The sequence below is a fragment of the Ostrinia nubilalis genome, chromosome 5, assembly GCF_963855985.1.
Source record: "Ostrinia nubilalis chromosome 5, ilOstNubi1.1, whole genome shotgun sequence".
Lineage (NCBI taxonomy): Eukaryota > Metazoa > Arthropoda > Insecta > Lepidoptera > Crambidae > Ostrinia > Ostrinia nubilalis.
This window is the reverse complement of record NC_087092.1, coordinates 6,218,902-6,241,717: the sequence shown is the minus strand read 5'-3', so window position 1 is coordinate 6,241,717 and position 22,816 is coordinate 6,218,902. Positions and strand designations below refer to the sequence as shown.

Genomic DNA, 22,816 nt, shown 5'->3' with positions numbered 1-22,816 from the left:
TAGCTCTCGTAAACTAATAGAATTAATTGTATTAACTTATTAAGTAGGTTTTTCGGTAGAATTTAGAGTAATAAATATCATTTCTAAAATATTTAAAAACGTCTGTTTGTTTAACATGTTTAGCTTAGACTAACAATGTGTAGAATAGATTAACATTTCAAGTATATGTCATCGAATCTGATGATCGAGCACTAACAAACCCCATCAAGTAAAAAAATCACATAGAAATTGTTTGGTGTTAGACATTTAGTAATGTTGAATGCTCTTTATAAACTTAAACTAAGTATATATTATAATATCTTCATCATATATAAGTAATTATCCAGTATTTGTATAAGATAAAATTTTCTCGCCAAGCAAAATAGTGTCTCACGGCACATATTACAAGTATTCATATTTATCTTAAATGTTAAAAAACACACATATTTAAAATGTAAGGTGTAAGGATCGATCGATTTATGTAAATGTTTTTACATTTCTAGATTTCATGTGGTCATTGGGGGCTCTTCCTGATGGTAAGTTGATTCACTTTTTTTTCAAAGTCACTTCACATTTTTCTGCTCCTCTTGCATCTATGATCATTGCACGTTCTACAACTGACATCTGAACGGTGTTGTCAAAGTGCTAACTGGGGTACCGAGACGGATCAGGGTATTAATCAGAACTGCGCTGACTTACTTAATTGTTGCTTAATGTCTGGTCATTTAATTAACGGATATTGGTGTGTCGCTGTAGCTGCGTCCGCCGGGTGATGGATCGCGTGGCCTGACAGATACACTATTTTGATTGGCAATAATATGATAAACGATCCGGTGTAGTAATCATATCAGCCGATGTGGACGTCCGGCCATCATTCATTTTGCATTTTACAACGGACTTCACGTTGTTAACGAAACCGATGGTACGAATTACTATTTAAATTAAACCTTTAAAAAGTAATGTACTATTCGTTTCGCTGTATTGAACTAGAGTAGACCTGTTTGATATGTTGGTAATTTAGTTTGTTATGAAAACACGGTAGGTATCTCTTGTTTGAAGCCGTCCCAGTCCACTTAGACTATGCTACATTAAACGATGTTTACAAAATATCATGCGCTGGACATTATCCAACACGATGTCGTACCGAGCATGTACTATATTTGCCTATCTTGTATTTGACGCCTCTATTTTAGAATCGGGCCACCGGGACACTTGTTACATACCAAAAGTTTATCGGTCGGCGAATCGGTAGCGGCGCATTTTACTAATAAACGAGAGCATGCAGACTGTTTTAACCTACGCTTTTCATCTGTGCTCATGTTAGTTTAAGTGAATAATTCTTTTTTTTGTTACACAGGTTTTCCCGCAGCGTACGCCGCCTATGCGGCAGGACGTAGCTATTCGGGCTATCCTAGCTTCGGGCTGCCGTACCCAGCAGGTAATCCCCTGGCGAGCTTGCACCACCAACTCTCCGGCAATCACTACCACCACCTGGCGACACTCCTGCCTTACCACCCCCTCGAGCTCAGCGGGGTTTACAATGTACACGCCATGCATCTGTGAACTCGTGTAGGCGACAATGCATTCCACTAACGCTAACCGCTAACCCTCGATCGGCACCGAATCGCTTACCTACTGACATGCCACTCATTTACAAACTAACGCATACGCTAATTCTCGCCTACTCTCGTGACTACGTCCTAACTTCCCATTCCGACTAACTCGTCCCATGACAAAAGTTCGTGTGAACTCACTAACAACTTTACTAACAAGTTAACACGTCTAACAATGACTGAACCATCTAGATAAATCTGCCACGCCGTCAATTACAAAACGTCCATGTTTTGAGAAGTGCTACTTATTGTTTATCTCCAGAATTTTGTCGAGACAATCCGGCCAATTGCGAGCGCCTCGCTCTATGTTTACAGACGATTCGCCCTAACGATTCTCAAATGTTACGCGTCAGGCAAACACTCCAGCGCAAACACCGCCCCCTCGCCTGCTCCGCCATCGCCATCCCGCTCCTCATTAACAGAGAAAGCTTTTAAAAGAGATTTAAACAGATTCAAACAAAAGTATAGAAAAAGTGACGTCCTTTTTGTGGTGACTTCTATGTAAATCTCGGGACGAAGGAAAAAAGAAATTTCACTAATTAAAAGAAGTCCACCGGAGGCTCCGGTCGATCCCGTCGAATGGGACTAGAATGTTAATTTTTGAGAGGCCTTTATTATTCTATCTGGGTTAGTTTGTTGCGCACTCCTGTGAAACACTAACCTTTGAAGAATAGGCGTTCGGAGGGTGGGCGAGGGGCGCGGGCGGCGGGCGCAGCTGCACAAATACTCTTCTCGTTATTTGTCCACACTCGGTGTTTGAGTCGCCTCCGCTCCACCATAATTACGCCACTAAGCTTTGGCTTTCCAGTTTTTTGTGGCCGGGGCGCACGCCGCACAAAATTTTTCGTTCGGACATAGACGGAATCTAGAAATGCCGTTCGAAATTCTTAATTGAGCGAACGAGACGCAAAGCGCGGTACTTTTCGACGTTTGGCGAATACGATTGATGTTATCGCTGCGGAGCGGTAGCCGAGTTCGGTCAAGTTTTTCTTTCGTATTAGTCGCACAAATCGTTCCGCGTTAATTACTTTCCACTGGGCGTTTTGCGGCACGCGAGTCGGACGTTTCTAACGTTCACTAAAAGTCGCTGATTGTGTGCGGTCGTTCAATTGTAAATATAATTGAACAATGGAGCGGCCCAGTAATTACACAGGTGTTCGAACGAGCCGTTCAAATTAATGGCATTATCGAACGCAAGTCAGCCGTTCCGACGCGAGCTCAATCGCAGCTCCGACTGAAAGATAACACGCGCGCACGGTACATTACGCCGCCTAACGAAGCTCGGAGCTTCTTCTGTCGTACTTTAAGCTTCTTGCTTCGGCCAAGCCTTTACTGACACACAAGCACAGTCGACGCAATCCAACATGTGAATTTACCGCTCACGAAAATCCGCTTCCTTGCCAGCGGTTAGCTATAGGACCGCAGTGTGCGTGCGCCACCGCCACAATTAATGTGTGCCTATTTCACCCATTTAGCATTCCTCGGCCAGCGCCGCTACCAGCTTATTGGTAACATCACCGATATCTAGGCTGCCATAAATCATACCGTTTATGGATCCGGTCGCAACCGGTTAATTAAATTGCACGATGTGAATATTAATATGAAGGATCCGTGCGCTGCGGTGGAGACATCACGCGCTTTTAATTTCATTTTATTACGGAGACGCGGTCGTCCTTTGATGCAGCAGATGCGATGACAAAGTGCAGCGTCGTCGGCCGCAACTTCGTCTCGGGCCTTTAATATGGAGTAGTCTCCTCAAACTTGGGAAACGACTGCGCGTTCTGTCGGAGAAAGACGGTTTTCGAACGTATATAAACAACTTTGTTAGTTTCTAATGGTACGGAATTAATGTTAAATAATACGCGACAGTGCGCTCTTGGTGCACTTTAACACGTTTTAACCGCTGAATATCTTTTCGGGAGCAGGGAAACGTTAGCTCGGCTCGCGGCGGCCGCAAGGGCGCACTTTTCACATAGTTTGCGGTATGTCTACGAATAAGTTTAGAAAAATTTCCACTTAACTGCGATCAGTCAAGCGGGAAGAAACGAGATGCTTCTGAATTGCAATAATTTATGAATAACTTTGTGAGCTAAGGCAGTAGTAGGTCAGAGATAATCTCAATAATCAATTTAGATTTAGACCGACTAGTTTGCTGTTATAGTATAAACTTAGCGTGTATATTTTATCTTCTTCCTCTATACTATATTAGACTTAATCATATTAATCGTCGATTAGGTAGAAGTAGTGTTTGATAGCGGCAGTATATCGACTAGATATTCCTCTGCATAGCATGCTATAGTAGACTAGCGTTTGGATTCAATAGGCATAGGTGAAGCCGAACACAACGATGTGATTTATGGGTTTGCATTAAAATGGATGAGATTTGCTATAAAACCTATTGATTTTTCTACTATCCACCATTTAGTTATAAAAGTGCCGTAAAATGTTTGTGGATTTAAATAAAAACCAGCATTCAGTGGTGATTTGAATGCCGAGTGTTAAAATATCAAATTGGAACAATCTTTATTATACTCGGAAATATACTCATGTAAAAGTTACGAGTAAAAGAATAGATTGTAATTGTTCACTTGATTAAAACTTACTCAATTTACGTCATCTGACTGCAAAATGCTAGGTTGAATGGGATCTCAGATAAAGCATTAACTATACAATTTTCAATAGCATACGAGTATGCACATAAGCCAGTTTCGTGCTCGTATTAAAACTTTTCAAATTTTACGTTCATAGTTGAAGTTTCCGAGTTGGATACATACGTAACCTTTATCCGTCCATGCTCCTTTAACTGTATTACAAAATTCTTTGAACCCCACTTCGTATAAATAAAATGACAGTAACAGATTTCTTTGGCTTTTCTTTTGGATACAAATACTTGCACTCCCCTTTTCTTGGAAAACTACAGACATGTTGAATTAGAGAAAATTTAAGTAAGTACCTATTCTCATACCTGCCATTCAATGTCTTTGGGGCCGTCCATATATTACGTCATTCTAAATTAGGGGGGGGGGGGGTTGGTCTGCTGATGACGGTAAATGATAGATAGGGGGGGGGGGGGTGTTTCGAAATTGACGTCATTCTTATTTATTTATTTATAGTTTATTGTTCACCTACAAAAAGATTATTTATAAAAAGAAATTTCTTCCAGCACACCTATAAGTGAGACTGCAAATGTGAGAGGCGGCTAAGGCGCGTACAATACTAAAAAAAACTCTTAATAAACATACATAATGCAACATAGATGTACACAAATACAGTAATAACTACAGATAAAATACTCTAACAATAATATTACATACAGTGGCGGCGTAGCATGGGTTGGCACCCGGGGCGATCACCCCCCCCCCCCCCCCGTCACAAGTCCTATGGCACCCCCTGGTACCCCCCCGGGATTTTTGGGGTTTCCTACCGATTCAAAGACAACCGCACCCCCCACCCCCCCATATCATGACATAGACCGCAGATTTGCCATGCAGATGTGCCAGGGAGTACTAATCTGCGCGACTTGTGTCACCCCCTGATGCTTGGCACCCGGGGCAGACCGCCCCCCCCCCCCCCGTCACAAGTCCTATGGCACCCCCTGGTACCCCCCCCCCCCCAGGATTTTTGGGGTTTCCTACCGATTCAAAGACAACCGCACCCCCTACCCCCCCCGTATCATGACATAGACCGCAGATTTGCCATGCAGATGTGCCAGGGAGTACTAATCTGCGCGACTTGTGTCACCCCCTGATGCTTGGCACCCGGGGCGGACCGCCGCGGCTTCGCCCGTGGTACTTACATGTATTATACATATAAACCTTCCTTAAGAATCACTCTATCTATTAAAAATAAAATAAAAGGTGATTCTACAAGTGTTTTAATTTTGTCAAACTGGTAATGACGTCAATTTTGGGAGAAGGGGGGGGGGGGGTCATTAAGAAATGACGCTAGGATGATTGTAGGGGGGGGGGGGTCTAAAATCTGAAAAAATCGATGACGTAATTTATGGACGGCCCCTTTTTATTTCGATATCTTATAGAAATATTCGATAATATTTAAAACGTGTTTTCGGTCTAGTTCTGAGATTCCCAGGTAAAATATAATTCGGTTGATGATTCTTCACAAAATATACCATTCCGAAAAAACAAATAAGTATTAATATCTTTATCGCGGGGGTTTTAGTAATGGTCATTGAAACTAGCGAAATAAATAAATGATTTGCTTTTCAATTGATACGAGTGTGGATTATTTTGCGTATGAAATAACGAAGTGCGTCATAAGTTGTGTTCGGCTATATTTAGTACATTTTAATATAAGCGAATAATACATTAATAATATCAAATAGGTAGTTAAGACTCTTAGAAGAATAGCCATTAATTTCAAATTACTAAGTTTAGAGGATGAGTACCTACTAACAAACACTTAGACCTTCTTTTGCGTAGTCGATCATATCTATACTTATAGCATTAGTTTAGATTGTTGATTTCTTGTTTAGTCATTGTAATGATGAAAATAAACACTATACGTCGAGCTTGAAAAGTGTTATTTTAATACCTAATTAAATATTCGCTATAATTGTAAAATAATTACGTTTTTAGTTCCAAGTTATTTGTCTATTATATTTTATATTTACACTGCTTAAAATAATAATGTTATTGATATATTTATCGTTGTTGTTATATATTTTTGGATGCAACTATTTTATGCTACCTTCTTCGTGTTATTGTTAATGTGAAGCGATTCAGTAATACACTTGACGAAGGCTAAACAGAGAGGTTCGCTCTCAGCGTTTAAGGAAATTGTTGGCATTCATAGCAATCAATCCATTGCTTTGTCACAACACCTCGCAGTAAATTATTTGTCAAAATTAAGGTATTTTATCAAAATTATTACGTAACTATAAGTTAAACATTTGAACGTTAATCGCTATGTGTGCGACCGTCCTTATCGCCATCCTCTAAACTAGTCATACAAGTAAGCTTGAAGTATTATATCGCATAATGTAAGATTACATTAACGTGTGGCAACCAGTATAATATATGTGTATTAAACTTAAACCCAACTTGTAAGCTGCTCGTGTCGTCGTTAAAATAATACCGTATACGGTGAACGCTAATGCGGGATTCGTAATTTGTGATCAAACTTAAAGGTCGGGCATTCGAATTGACTTCCCCTATTACGTGATCCATTGCGTGCTCAGATATACTAATACCAAATGAATTATTCAGTAAATAACACCATGTTCTTGATACAATTTTGATGCTCAAATCAATAGTTAGAACCGCACGGAATGACCCCCATTCCTGCACCGTGTCTGTGCGTGATACCTACACGATCGGGGCTCGGCTTAACACAAAAACATAGTAAACCAGTCCATCATTCCGTATCTATGCGTGCAAACAATTTTAAATAGCCCGAAAACAGTAAACAGGAAACTATCAATTCCAAGTTTCCCCATAAAGATTCGACGAGTGGAGCTCCGAGCGATATTCTCCCTTTTTTCACTATCCTTGGCCGTAATGATATATGTTTTTATTTTGTTTTTTTCCTCAGTGTTAATTTTTAATTGCGTTTCGCTCGTCCGCGGGGGGTCGTCGGCCCTCAGCTGTTTCGGGGTTTGTAGCTTTTTTGTTTTGTTGCTGCAGGTGTAGTGGGAGTATTACCCGCGGAAAGTCGTCTCTTGGTCGGGGCGGAGTTCGTAGGCGCGGGCGTGCTGGGCCAGAGCTCGTAACCGCGCAGCAGCTGCCTCGTCTCCGCTTTACCAATTATTCCCCGGACACAACCCATTACGGCTCCCGAAATTACTTACGAACACAAATAAATCTTTTATCAAGCGAATAAATCTTTGGTATTACGATCCCACCTCGCTCACCCTCTCGGATCACACAAGGAATGCAATGTCGCACAATCAGTCGATGCCCGAATTCGCAGATGCGTGTTGCGGTACGCCCGACTAGGTTCGCCCATATAGCACGATACGAAATTACTTGAATGTAACCAATTTGATTAACGAGTCAGAATGATTAAATTGCGGTATCCCTCAGGAAGTAATTCCAATAACATTAGATAACGTAATTTAGGTATCGATCATGCACAAATCAATTTATAAATTAATATGTAACCCATGTGTCAAATTTTTAATGTATTAAGTCTTTATATTCATAAGTCAATAGCATTGTTCTTATCGCTGTTCCGACATATCGTCTTATATCATTAATCGTAAGTTAATATTGTGAAGCCGCTATATTTTAAAATAAAGGAAATTGCCGTTGTATAAGCAAAACGTTTATCGTTTATTGTCCAATTGACGTTCAGAAATCGAGGTCGATCAGGCCTTACTTATTTACCGTTCGCATATCGATTGCGACCGAAATAAACTGGAAGAGATAGTGTGTTAGGAGCGGGCTAGCGTGCGGTGAAGTTTGTTCGCGTTTTGATGTATTTTAACGGTGATTTTCGTTTTTCTGACTCATCCAACGCGGCAGCGTGGTGTCCCAGGCGCGCGCCCCACCAAGCCGGTAAGCCGCATGGGACAGCGTCCCATTCCGTAGTCGCATTCGAAACAAATACCTTAGGCTTACGGACGGGAAAGATAAACCACCGCCGTAAGCAGTAGCACTAGGCTAGTTTAGGGAAAACATTCCGTCGTAGTAGGTTGAAATTTGCATAGATTTAGGGATTTGCGAGGCGTTCGGATAGTTTTCATGAAGAGTATTTGGAATGGATTCAATAGGCGTGGGTTGAAGAAACAATCGTGCAGAATGGGTTTAGAGGCAGTCACCGCGCCCGCCAGCAGACAAGGCGCAGGCGATGGTGATCCTAGGAAGGCACGTGCGACCGCGGCCCGCCCGCCGCCGCATGCCCAGAATTCCACACATTCAACACCCGCCCCCAGAATGCAGCGAACTAGACATCCACACAACTATTTTGCATAGTTCCTCCCACCCGCTAGCACTCAAGAACCGAACACGAATTAACACAAAAAAGCCCAACAAATTAGCGCCTTGAAACTAAATTCCTTAAAGAGTCACATGGCCGTCGGTTTGGATCCAAATAATTAGCTGGCGAGGCGGCGAGTGGCCGCGTGTCGTGAACAGTGCCAACTCCATTTGTAATTTAAGATATTTGACCGTTAATTGTGTTAGTAACTGTTACGTTTAGTGCTTGTTGCTTAGGTCGGAGCGCGGTTTCGTTCGCGCTGGCCTCCACAGCACTTCTTAGATTCTCATGTAAATAATAGCTCATAGAGTACCTCCTAGTCCGGCTCGCCGGTTAGTAAGAGTGCTGTGTTTGGATGGGTCAGAAATTTTATTTTTGTTTGTTTTAGATAGTGTTTTGTTTTATGGATGTCCATAGATTTTGACTATAAACGCTAGACTAGCGAGCTCCATCGCCCATAAATTTTTATTGTAGAATTTCACCGAAATGGAGTGTGTCCACGAGACCATAATGGGCACTATTAGCATACTAATCTCTTCTAGTTAGCATCAGATTGAGTGCACTCCCTGCGCTGTGATTGGGTACGCGTAGTAAGTCCTTTCTCCCTGCGTGGCCGGTGGAGGCCGTCTGTGGTGGACCATAGACAGTGTAATGGCTCTTAAGCCCCTTGTTCTAACGTACGAGTATATTCAGTGTATAATCGTCAATTCTATTGCTCCACCGGGGACAAGGGATTTACCTAACGATGTACAGTACAGAGTATAGAAATGTTGACGTGTTTAAACAAAGTCTGTGGTACCAAGAAAGAATGCAGGCTGCCGAATACGGAGAGTCGTCTACTACAAAAATAGGGCGAGTAACTTCTTTTGAACATTGTAAAGTTTGATCTGTTTGTTATCGAGAACTAGAATAGCGTAGGTAATAATGTGTGTAAACGTATTGAAGAGGTTTTATAAAGTAAAAAATAATTGAAGTAGAATTGTAATAGTTACAAAGTTAAAAGTAAAATAGTCAAATGTAGCCAAAGCCGGTACAAATTATAGAACTAGAATAGACAAAAAGTTAGTAAAAGACAAAGAAAAGTGTGTAGATTACATTCTGGTCGTTAAAGAGAATTATCAAACTTAAATAGCCTCTCTAGATTTAGACAGAAAAATCGGGCGTTTTACTATTATTTTAGTGGAGCTTCGAGATTAGTTTTAAGGATCAGTTGAGAAGCGAAAAAGATTTCAGAGTGCTTTGTAAAAGTATGTAGCGTCGTAAGCTAATAGAATAGGTGGTAAAATACTTTGTGATTGGTGGTGCAAACTCTTATAGAGCGTTAGTTTTAAGACTTTTATACCTAGAATAGAGTTTTATTGTAATTTAATCAATTTGTGCCTTAGAAAAAGACGTAATTGTTATAGAAACGAATTAAAATGTTATCAAAAATTTTAATCGCAAATTAGAATAGACAAATTTCTATTTTTTACATAGAATAGTGATAATGTAATTTAAACAGTAGAAAATTCAGTAGAAAGTAAGTGGAATTAATCCGCAACTATAATTTGACTACATGGGTAGAACAGTTTTAATTGAAAAATTAGTAATCAGTAGCGAGATAATTTTGGATTTTGAAATTGTGTGTTGTTGACGGAGGTACATATTCGAGTTTCTTTTGCTTTTTTTAACGTCGCTTTACATGTTTCGTCTATGGCTGAACCACGGCGTGAATTGGACGCTGTATAACAAAAAACGCGTTTTTAGATGAGGCAGCGAACCGCAATAAGACGTACTCAGGGGAACTACCGAGATTTAAAAAAGGATGGCCCCTTCTTTGAATTACAAATCGGCGGAGTGCGTGTCGCCGGCACCAGCCAGCATAGAAATTCCATTAATTTGCAATTAAGATAAGTCCCAACGGCTAAACGATCGAAAACCTGCAAAAGCGTATCATCTTCGCGGCGAGTTATTGATGGCACCTATTAAATATACGTTTTCGGTACGAGACGTGTGTGGGAGCCGGGATATCCAGTAAACGCTCAAATAAAACATTTCAATCGAGCCAAGTGGGAAATGAAGTATAAGGATCCCGCGTGTGAGAGATGGGCCCGCCCAACTTTTATATACGCGAGTGTTTTCGCCGCGAACTTCACTAATGCGTGCTCGTAACCTGCCTCATAGTTCACTTTTTACATAATCTAACTTTTTATATCTATTTCTGTGAGTCTTCAAATCAATTCAGGAACAAACCTACGCCGTAGCTGGAGTTGACGAACTCCTAAAAACGCAATCAAATATTAGTGCTCCACAAATTAGATTCGCAATCCCTCTACCCTCTCGATAGTTAGGCATATGAATTCCGCCCTCAGTTTTATGCTCTCATTTCAACAAAAACACTAACTTTTCGCGTTTTATTTCAGTAAAGCGCCGACAAATTTCCGAGGTTCCAACTCCTATTTCTCATGTAACACTAAAACACCCACCCGCACATACCTTGCGAAAATTCCGGGGCCCGATTTTCGAAGTGGAGTTGAACATTGTTATACATAAAAAGGCTCGCGTAATATACTAGCTCGAAGGGCGAGACTTACGCGAGTACGCCCCGTGAATATTTCGTTCGACCGTCATCCTACTTCAGAAGAAGAATTATTAAGTTTCCCGAACTTCGCAATTATGAAAGTTCCAATAGCTCGCGTAAGACGGCCTCTGAATTTATAGATGAATGTGTGCCGCCATGAAAGGTGAGACGCGGCGTTTGAATTACGACCACGTGCTAGCATTTAGCAGTCCACAAAGGTTAAACCGACCTGTGAAATTTACGACGTTATGACACAGCATGTAACTTTAACGTGCACGAACCTATAAAAAGACACGATAATGCCTAGTAAATAATGTTAAAATAGTTATTTTTTAAAGCAAATGATGTTTGTTCACAATGTTGTTAACGTCATAACGTGAATAACTTACGTACGTTTTAAAGCGTTCAACTCGCATGGGTGGTAGGCACGCGAGCTCACTTTCTGCTTAGATGACTCAATTTTCTGGCTCCTTTGCCGTGCAAAGCTTGAAGTAACTTGAACTATTACACGCACAAATTACATTTGGGGCATATGTAAACACGAGGGCTTAAACTGCGCTCGGAGAGTTAATGTCGGGGGCAGATATGACCGGTGTTGATAACTCGCCCGCGCCGCGAGCCGTTAACTCAATTGTTTAAGTCGTAAATTATTTGAGGTCAGGAACACGCCTCGCACAACTAAGTTGGGCCTGGCTGTGACTTTGTTTGCTGTGAACCGGCTCGTGAAGTATGATTGAAGCGCCGCCCGATGTTTATAACCACTTGTCCGGGATGCTGTGTAACCATTCCACGGTTTATTACACACGATAAACGTTCTTTTGCGCTGTCTCAAACAAAATCTCTATTTAAAACTACTCAGCCTTGCATTGTAAACCAAAAACAAGACTAAAGCTCTACCAAATTAACATTGTAAATTACTGGCAACGTTGAATATAAAATGCTAACGCAGATAAACATCAAAATGAAGCTAATAAACCCTAAAGCCCATATTTTGTTGATTTGTATCGTCAATAATTTCATTTCACGTTATTTAACGGCTACAAATAATGCTTACTTGCGGTATTCGCACTAATGGGGAAAGAATGAGCTCCGTTCGGCCACGCTAACGATCGCGAGACGCGTCCACACCATCACTTAAATTCTTATTTATTACTCGGCGACCCTCAAATAAATAGCCTCTCACATCCAAAGTAATGTTATTAAAATGTGTCAGCATTTTAGCGCGCGAGCGAGCGCAGGCGCGCGGCCACGCGGCCCGCGGACGCCGCGCCATCTATCATCCATCCTCCATTACTTATATTGTACTTTTTTCGCAAAGTCACTCGCAGGCCGGTAATCACCTGGTGCGACCGCGAACCACCATTTTTCACACTAAGTCATAACTCGCGCATCTGACAAAAATAAAATTTGTCGTACAAGCCAATAGGGGTAATGGTGACACTATGAGCCAGCAGAAAGTGTGGAGGAATATTAATCTGTTGATTTAAAGTGCAGGATTAGGCGGGAAGACGATTTCTCGCGGAGTTAATCTGTTTGAGGTGTAGTGCGTAGGCGGCGGCCGCGCCGGCGCTGCGACGTGCACTGTATGCTAATGCCCTTCCCTATTCAATAAGCAGACCGCCGCGTGCCAGCGAGAACTCACGTCGGATAATTTACTGGATATTTTGTAAAAGTTTTTTCGCCCTCTGTGATTTATACCCGCGAAACTTCGAGCTCTCTTTTTCATTTGAATGCACGTGACATACGTGATATTTTTTTGTTCCGACATAATCTTGGTCCGCGGAGTCGTCTCTGTCCTCATTCGTCAGCACGGCATCTGTCTCCAACGGCTAAATTATTCATGCATTTACGCGCTTCAACTTTATCCGCTCTGGAGAACTTTAATATTGAGTTGGTATTACATCGATAGTCACTTTACCGTTCTGTATGCTAAAATCGGTAAAGATGAGGTGGCTGGGTCGCGAGTTTTCGAATTTTAAAGTGTCGATGGTTCAGTCATGGATGTATGTGTGCTGTCACTAACGAGTGAGTCACTCGTTTCCGTGGAGCGAATGCGAACCATGTGTATGTTTGCAGTTGACCTGACCAACGGGCAACTGACACCGAACAACAACACACCGCTGCTCGCGCAGGCGCTGTCAGGTGAGGACGCGGTCGCCATCATCACTCTCACCTCATCATCACCCCTATTAACATTCCTGGAACTAACAGTATCTGTCGCTTCATGTGCTCTGCTGAATTGCCCTTACCCTTATAGGTACAACGTTGTATTCCCTAGTAGTCTACAGAATGCACTTACATTTCATTGTGTACTGCACCTGATTAATGTTTGCAATCGCATATTTATTCGTATTGGAAGCGGATATTACTCACAATGGTACATCAGTATAAACTCAAAGAAGGGATTCGCTGTACACTAGTTCATAGATGTATGGATACGAGTACACTACACAAACAAAACAAGCTCACACAAGTTATATTGATGTTTAAGAAGAAAGTTCAATAAAATTTTGAATTCTTATAGCCAGGGTTTCCAAGTGCAATAATACACGAGATTAACGAGTGCAATTAATATTTTAATCTAGTACAATTAATTCTTTAATTATTGAGAAATCCGGGTGAAGCTTATGGCACTATGTTGCATAAAGAAAACAACAAAGATAATTACCTGGCAGCCCTGGCCACAACTGCGCACAGTTCTGACACACGCCTCCACCTGTCCACAGTGATGAACAACTACCAGGCGGCCGCCGCCGGATTCGGGCCGCCAGCGTCGCCGCACGCCGGCGGAGGCCGCGCCGGATTCCCCGCCGCCAGCTCGCCGGGACCAGCGCTGGACGTGTACGGATCCGCTGCAGACAGCGTGGGATACGTCCAAGCGGCCAGCCCCCAGCCCTCAGGCTTCCCCGCGATCGCAGTCAGCCGCGCCCCCCTCAATTACACCCCAGTGAGTTTCCTTTGGTTTAACCACATGTGATACGATACAGTCTCCAGAACCCGTTTAGCCAGCGTGGGGAGTGTAGGCCGAATACCTCTGGTAACTTAAGAGTTTTCCATTGTTAGAAAATACCTCATAAAGGTAGCCAGGAAGGCGCTGGATGCAGGCCGCCACCCACATATTGCCATTGTGGAAATCATTGGGGGAGGCCTATGTTCAGCAGTAGACGTCCTATGGCTAAAATGATGATGATGATGATGAACTTAGAGTACTCCTGCAGTGGAAACTAATTAATGAATAAAAGATTGGTTGATGATGAAAATAAAGTGCCGACAGTATTCTTTCAGTACTACTTCTGCTACTTCTGCTTTTCTCGAAATGATTTTAGATAGGCCATGACACAGCAGCTGAAATTACATGGTGTATTGGTGATCTTTTCCACAACAATGCATTCAAAACATTTAGTTTTTAAACCAACGCAACTGAGAGTTCGGCAGGTATGTCTCTACAATTTTAATACCTATGTAGATTTGTCTCATCGTGATAAATTATTATGCTGTGATGTTAGCTGGACAACATTAAGGAGGTGTAGGTTAGGAATTCGTAAGAAGAAAGTTGTCGTTTTATACTACGGTATTCAGTACGGGGATTAAATTCAAACCCCATACTTCCCTAGCGGTTATCGAGTTTACGCGCAACGTGCTCTGCCTTTTCATATTACTACTAGTTGGTTAATTTCTGTTTTAGGGATCTATTAACTAGTATTTCCTAAATATCTCGGACTAACAAGTTTATTAGCTTCCTCACTAAGTTGCCCGAATAAAATATTTATCTCAAAATTATTGCTAGTGAAGGTACCATCCTGCTTTATCTCTCTGCATAAATCTACCAATTTATATGTTCTCCCGACATATACCTTAAATAAAAATAGCTTTCCCTATCTCAGCTTTGAGATCTGTACATCCAAAGAAGGCCCAAATGAAACAAGTTTAATTCAGTATTCTTTACAAATCTGAAAGATGAAAAACAAGGATAACATTAGCTTAGAAAAGCCTACACAGAAGTATGCATCTTTTCAAAGAGTACGCAAAACATGGGGCGGTTGAAATTTTTCTCATAATAAAAGTTTTCAAAGGATTTGAAATTATTTCGTCCGAGCTTTACACACACTTATGAATTCTTGCACAAACGTAACTTAATAATGGTTACGTATAAACAAGCAAGGCACAGTTTTATGAGATTTTAATTTCAGATGAAAATCATGTTATCGCGGAATAAAATACTGAAATCGTATTTTGCCGAATGAATGTAAGGAAAGTTTCATACTTATTTTATTTCGTGATGAATGGGATAAAGTTATTAACTTTTGATTCTAACTTTTTTCATTTATTACGTCATGTTCAAAATGCCTATTCCGGGAAGGTCCAAATGAAGGCAATTCCCAAAATTGTCCTTGTTCGAGAACTTTCAACTGTCACGGAATTCGAATTAATGTTTGTTCTGTTTTGTTTTTCTTCGGGGCTTTTGATTCGCGATTCAAGATGTTAAAATTCATTTTTAAGGCTGCGGTCCCATTGATGAGCTGGGGAGGACCACAGCGGCAATTAAAGAGGGTGAATCAAAGTTGAATTTACAACTCTCTTTTGTGCACACGCCCTATCCCTCTACTCGATTGAGCACCCAGCTTTAAACATTTTCCTCGCATTATAAAGTCCGTTGGTAATATTCTGTAGCAAGATGCAAATTTCACATGTCCCCGACATATTTAATGCCCTCAAGCTGGCCGGGTAAAAATTTCATTAGCAGTTACTCATATAAGGATAAAGCAGAAGAGGGTTGGGCCACTCGATCGCCAGCTCGGCACCGCAGACGTAATTAGCAGTCGACGACACTAAAATTTTAGCGAGACGGTCCAATCTCATTACGGAACCGATCTTCCTTGTCGCTCTTAAAGCGTAATCACCATAAGTTAGCGAGCGAGTGAGGCGTGAGAGATGCGATTATAAAGTGTTCCAAAATATGAGGCGCGCGGCGCAATCTACGCGGTGCAGTGCTTGTAATGGCTTTTTAAAACTGCGACCGTGCTCCGTAACTGCTTCCTCAGACGCCATCAGTCTTCATTGCTTGTCGGCGCCCTCGCTGAGATCTTAACTCCTCACGTCCTTGTATCTTGAAGACATTTTTCATACTGCACTCGAAAGCTCACTTAATTTTTATAGTGGCGAAACACGCTGCTGCCATTTTGAAGCATGGACGGTGACCACACTGGGAGTGTGGTTTATCTTTTCTCTTGTTTGTAGTCGCGGTTCTTTTTGTTAAGAATTTGTTATACTGCCACATTTATTGTGAATGCAGCTTACATTTACATTAAATTCAGTAGCAGCAGAAAAGTCTCTAGATTTTTTGATATTTGTAAAATTTGCTAAAAAGGGAGTGTTTGGAAAATTTTACCGAGGATGAAATGGTTAATAAAAAGCGAATGGACAGGACAGCCATCGACCTTGAGGTCCGCATAACAATCATTGATTTACAGCCGGCCGGGGCATTACAGGATCGGTCCGATTGTTTTCCGGAGCGTAAACCGAGTCTCGGCAACACTAAGCCACCCTTCCGTTTCAGGCGCGTCATATATCAAACGGGATATTAACCCAATCGTCCGTAATCGCCTGGGCAAAACAAATACGTCGCTAATGAGAGAATGAACGGGCCAGTCGGCCTGCCCAGCGCATGTGGCTCCCGGGTGTAAAACGGTCTTATTAGGTAACGGGAATACCCCCACGGGCAATAACACTAAATCAAGGAGTACAAGCGGTGTAATTACCGTTGCCGGGCGGTCGCGCGTTGCTCTAACTCATCCACTCCGTGTTTTTATTTTGTTGGCCACCGAGCCGGCTACCGCTCTATCGACTGCGAACACCAAACTTACTACCTTTAAATCTGCCCCCGGAGAGGTTAATGTTCCACTGAACGCTTTATACCCCCATTCAATTATGAACCGCCGACTCGATTAACTTATTCAATTTTATTCACAACTTTCCTCTCATTCCCCATCGATGTTTTGCATTTTAGAACCGCGAATTACTAATGTTTCCTCTTTCTTCATTCCAGGGACCCCTGATTCCTGCGGCTTTTACCAACGGTTATCATTGAAAGTGTTATAGCACAAATATTTTACGTGAGTATAATTTTTTATGTGCACTTTCGTCCCACTCTATTAAAATGTCGTTACGGTGAACATAGCGCAATAAAAACGCCGGCGTGTGTAATCGTTGCCGCCACAGAAATGAACACTGAAAATTAACACAAATGTTTTTTTAAACGCTCTCATAAGAATTACACTGGGTCACAAAATTTAATGGAACTAGTTGCCCGTACAAAGTTATAATTAAAGCAGCAAACGCAATACAAATAAAAATTTATGTCAATTCGCCACGCCTGTTGATTGTTATTTTCACACATCCAATAAAGATAAACGTAAATGTTGTATAATTATCTGTATTGTTTGGTTTAATTTTGTTTCCATATTGAAGGAGATTTGGATATGAATAGTGTTTGCTGACTATTGAAGATATGAAATTAAATGGTATACATACCTACTTAAGCGCATCTCTTATAATATCGCGTCATATTATATGTTCAACATCGTCTGCTCTGGAAGCCAACGGCAGACTGACTGCAAATTCTACCGTAGTCGACTAATTTCTACACATTTCTGTGAAATGTTCGCTGCAGTCAATAACAAATCGGCCAGGATTACGCGGTCTGCCGTCGGCTTCCCATAGTTTGTGAATGAGCTAAGCACTTACATTGGACTCTGGTGACAAGGTGGCGAGCGGTGTGGCGGCGCGTAGCATCACCCGAGCGCAGCCCGGCCGCGAGCCCCACGCCCTCCTCCGAGACAGCCAGCGCCACTCCTGCGCACCAGACCAGCGCCGTCGGACACCACACCCTCCGACCACGCGGCGTCTCACACCCCTCCACCCACCATCACTCTCTACCCCCCCACCTCCAACTCCCCACATCCCCCTTCTCAACCCCCCTCACCTTCTACCCCCCCACCCGTCACGAGAAAATCTCGTCTATTGTAAATAACGATAATCTACTTTTTGTCGTGTGAACGAGAGATAGTCTATCGATTGAACAGGTATTTTTTCAAACTTTTCTCGCTTTCGACTGTACCGTAGATGTGTTGTCAGAGTAATAAACAATTTAAACTACAAAAAAATACATTTCATAATTATATAAAGTTGCATCTAGAACATTTTATTGCAGGGAAGTATATCTTAAAATATTTTATTATTCATAGTTAAATTACAGTATAAGGTGTAACTACGTGTCCTCTACGCGCGCGGGACTTGTGTTTCAGTAGATGATCGATGGATTTCCTTTGGATTCTGATCCCCACCGAGCGCGTTCGCATTACCGTATTTATCGCAAGCTTTCATGTATGATAGGAGGTGGTTAGTGTGAGCGACCGAGAGTGGTCGCGTTAGCAATGCTTGTCATTTTCGTGTCCGTGCTAGAGATGAGTTGTCGGTAGCGGCGTAGGCCGGTCGGCCGGACGTAAGGCGCACGCGACACGCGACCGCGACACGCGACAGGACGCGACTGGCGACGCGACAAGCGACGGCTGGAGACCGGAGACAATAACGGTGCGCGACTATGCGTCCGCGCGCCTCCTCGCTCGTCCACCAACACATATTTAATTCTATCTATTTTTAATATTAATGTCAAATATTAACATAATTATTATACTATTATATATTATGCATATTTTACCTATGAATGTAATTATTTTCGCCTAATTCGAATTGTATAAAATCACCTCTTTGAACGGCTGTTCTGTTTCAGTAGCGAACAAGTTTCTCGATTACTTCCGTATAAGACTATGTTAGTTACAAGTATACATACTTCTAATATTATGTATTATGGTATAAAATTTTATCCTAAGGATAATATGATCATATTTACGATTCATAAGGACGTTTGGAAAGCTAAGTCGGAACATTTCAGAATATCTCTCATCGCGTTAAGATAATAATTCGTTTCTATCTTGTACCTTTGGAAGTAGGTATTGTAATTATATAATAAATAACAATTTTGTGCATTACGTAATAATATTTCATTGTTTCTTACGATTGTATTTACCGTAATTTAAGACCACTGTTGAAAAATTATGACACTCCACTTTAAATGAGGAGTCACACCGTACTTAGTTGTATTTAAAATTTTAATCAAAAATAATAACTCTAACCGTAAATTTTCATACAAACAGTTCTAGTTACACAACACTGATATTTCAATAAAAATAAAGACAGGGATATAAAAAAAAATACAAGCCAAAGGCGCAGGTTTGAGGTAATAGAATAAAATATGAAGTCAATTCATTAATCATATTCGTTAGGTACTGGTGACATTTTATCGACCACTTTATCTAGTTTGCAACAGTTAGGGAGACCGCGGGGCGCCCGTAGCGGCCCGTAGCCTGGCGCTACGCCGTAGCACACGCTACGGCGCGCTACGAGCTAACACCGACGCTACGGCGCGCTACGAGCCAACACCGACGCTACGGCGCGCTACGCCCGCCGCTCGTACTACACACATGCACTCGGTTGCATTCATTCGTTATTTACTATTATTATTACTCATTACCTACATCAATTAAACATTAATATTATAAATCTAGGTATTAAATTTTAGGTAATAATAATAAACAATCTTTTAAATGCTATTATTATATAAATACGTTATAAATATAAATGTTTCCTGTTACAAAAAAAATATTGAAAATGATACGAAATAAATCAATATTCTTTTTAAAGGTAATTTATTACTTATGAGTATGTAGTTAATTGAATAATGGAGTGTTAGATGGAGTGCGCTCGTCGCCGGGCGGCGCGCTCGCTTCGCGTTTTTTGTTCGTTCGTGCCGAGTTCGTTCGCTGAGATGACGTCACGTGCGGCCGCGCCGCGCACACCGCAAGAGACGCGACCGCGATTAAGTTGTTAAAACGTTAGCTAGGAAATTGATAATGAAATCGAAAGGTGTGAAGTCTATAGGACGGTCGGATATCGATATCATACCTAACAAATTAACGTAATTATTTGTTTTATATTTACGGTGTTATAGGTATTTAAGACATTTTTTCTTAGAATATTTAATTATTACGATGAGATGTTATAATTGTTAGGCCCGGGCCGGCGGCGGGGGGGCGCGCCTCGCCGCCGTCGGCCGTCTCATTCACTGTCACATCCTCACTATAATTATATTTTCTTACCGACCTTTTTAACGTAGGAGAAGCGCACACGGCCGCTTGTCCCCGTGCGAGTAAGTACAAACATACTAACAAACATATAGTGAGAGGTACGTTTCGCCGCGTTCGTGAGAAGCCATCGGTTCGCCGCGACCGAGACGGTACAATGACAATTATTGTATATACATAGTTAGCCGCATGTGTAAAAAGACGTGTAGGTAAGCGCCAACTGGCGTATGTATATGCGCGACCGATGTACCCGTCCCGTCTGTCAACGTCAATTACGCTGACGAGCATACCGATCTACAGCGACTTATGTATACGCATGCTTTTTTAAAGACCTGGTACCTGATATCCACCAAAGAGTTATTCGTATACACAAAAATAGAGGCAATTTCGGAATATTTCGCGTTTTAACATCAATATCTTTTAGTATACTCTTGAAGGAATTCGATAAATGCCAAAGATGAAGCCATCGATTGCTGTAAATTGTAAGAGCACACGGCCAAAGACTAGGTCAGTTAAAAAGGCAGAGTGTAGTCGGTCATAGTTGGGCGCTGTTAGTCGATACCATCTGATCGATATTAGATTCATTTGAGCTGCAATCAGGATTAGCTTGACGAATATTAGTTTCATTGTTGTTGTTATAGTTTGTTATTACAATTTGTGAGATTGTTTTAGTGTCACCCTTTAGTGCTTTTTGTCGCGGACTATGGAATTTAGAAGCAACGTTTGTAACGACAACTTTTAGTGGATACGAAGTTTTTCCTAGAAGTTTTTGAAAATAGAACCAACCATTTCTGATCAGGGAATTTATCAATAGCCAAAAGAAGTACCTAGTAGTCCGTGACGTATAAGCCATTCCATCGCGGTGCGGCCGGTTGCGGTCGCGTCCCTCGCGGGCACCAAGTGACCGCGACCGCGCGGTGGCCGCGACCGCCGCACCGATCTCTCGCTTTTTCGTGTACGCGTTAGTTTACTTCAGTCACCATTTTAGAGATGTGTTCTATATCAGAATAAAGACTACGTAATGATAAGCGAGATCTCAAATTTATTTTAAAAATTCGTTAATTGTGATCCTAATATTGCGACTTATCGTATATATATAATAAAATTAAAAAGATAATTTATTATATTTTGTATAATGACATTCTACGTTATTTTACACTCGATCTACTTTAAATTGTTATTAAAGATAATAATTAATTTTAATCTAATAACGTGACAGACTGGTAAAGTTCGTAGAGTCGCTGTGGCGGCCATAGATCAGTAGCTTTGCATATTCGGCGATGGCCAACTTAATGTTTCAAGGACCAAAGGTATACTTATTCGCGTAGAACCGGACGCGCATTGGCTCCGCACGAACCGACCCCAGCCGATCGGTTGTTTACTTGCAGCATCCGAGCGTGTCTATGAGTAGAGCTATGAGAATTCAAACGGGCCTGGCGGCCGCGGCGCCCGAGCCGGCGCCCGCGCACCCCTCCCCGCGCCTCCCGCCCCGCCCCTGACACCCGCGCAACGCCGCCCGCTTGGTTTCGTTCTCGCGGTTACTTCTCGATTGCGTGCTTCGCGTGCTGACTGATTTTCTATAGCAATAAAAATCAATTACCTAAGATTTTACATTAAAATAAATTTGGATTTATATACGTTCGAATTTGGTGTCATGTACATTTAAAATTAGAGAAAGGAGATAACGATAGGCGAACGATCCGCGACACTCCCGTCGCGGCTTCGGCGCATTATTTTCGTCATTTCTTCGTGTATAATATGTTACATGAATCTGTATACAATATGGATATAAATCGTAATGATGAATAAATTAGTTTTTACGGCATCTCTTTATTAAAATAATGATAATATCAAAACGTTTTGTAAAAAGCGGTGGGTTGTCCGCCGCCCCGATACTGTGCACTCGTGCACACTCTTATTGGAATATTACATTATATAACGTACATAATATGAGATATATAATCATACAGCCTTTCGGGGCGCGCGTGTATGGCGATGTATGTATACACATTGTGCAATGTACATATACCTATTATAATACAATGATTTAAGACAAGGTTCACATCGTGCCGTGTGTATGTGGTAATAAATATAATATGGACATTGTTCAAACAATAATCAGTTGTTTTATTTTTTCATCCAAAGATCAACCCCCCATCGAATATAATCTACCTTAAACATAATGGTGTAATATAATACGAAATTTTCCAATTATCTTCTCGCTGTAGAATATTCAGTAAAACAATACAAAATTACCGAAACCATTATTTACACCACTATGTAAAGGTTACTTACACCCAATATTTCAACAGCAAAATAAATACGAAAGGATAAACGCGTGCTTAATTTGCGAATTTTACTGTAAAGGCACATTTTAATGATATTCATGAATATTCACTTTTATTGGTGATTTCCACGATATTTTAATTGAGGAGTGTTCAAAAAATTTTGCTGTCGATAATATTCATATTTACCATACACTGAAAGTTTTGAATCGAATTAATTAAAATGCTTTAAGCATTCACACG

General features: G+C 41.4%; 1 protein-coding gene across 4 annotated transcripts in view; it reads left to right on the top strand.

The window, feature by feature from the left end:
• The window catches only part of LOC135071734 (RNA-binding protein Musashi homolog Rbp6), a 615,851-nt gene extending 593,445 nt beyond the window's left edge, over nt 1-22,406 (top strand). For 3 of the 4 annotated variants that reach the window (XM_063965517.1, XM_063965518.1, XM_063965520.1), the window contains 6 exons: nt 483-515; nt 1,337-1,417; nt 13,165-13,230; nt 13,815-14,035; nt 17,135-17,201; nt 17,852-22,406. In XM_063965517.1, the coding sequence (XP_063821587.1) occupies nt 483-515; nt 1,337-1,417; nt 13,165-13,230; nt 13,815-14,035; nt 17,135-17,176 (443 nt within the window). In that variant the 3' untranslated portion in view covers nt 17,177-17,201; nt 17,852-22,406. The remainder of the gene's footprint in view (nt 1-482; nt 516-1,336; nt 1,418-13,164; nt 13,231-13,814; nt 14,036-17,134; nt 17,202-17,851) is intronic. The other variant, XM_063965519.1, reaches the window with a different exon arrangement.
• The last annotated feature ends 410 nt before the right edge of the window (nt 22,407-22,816 follow it).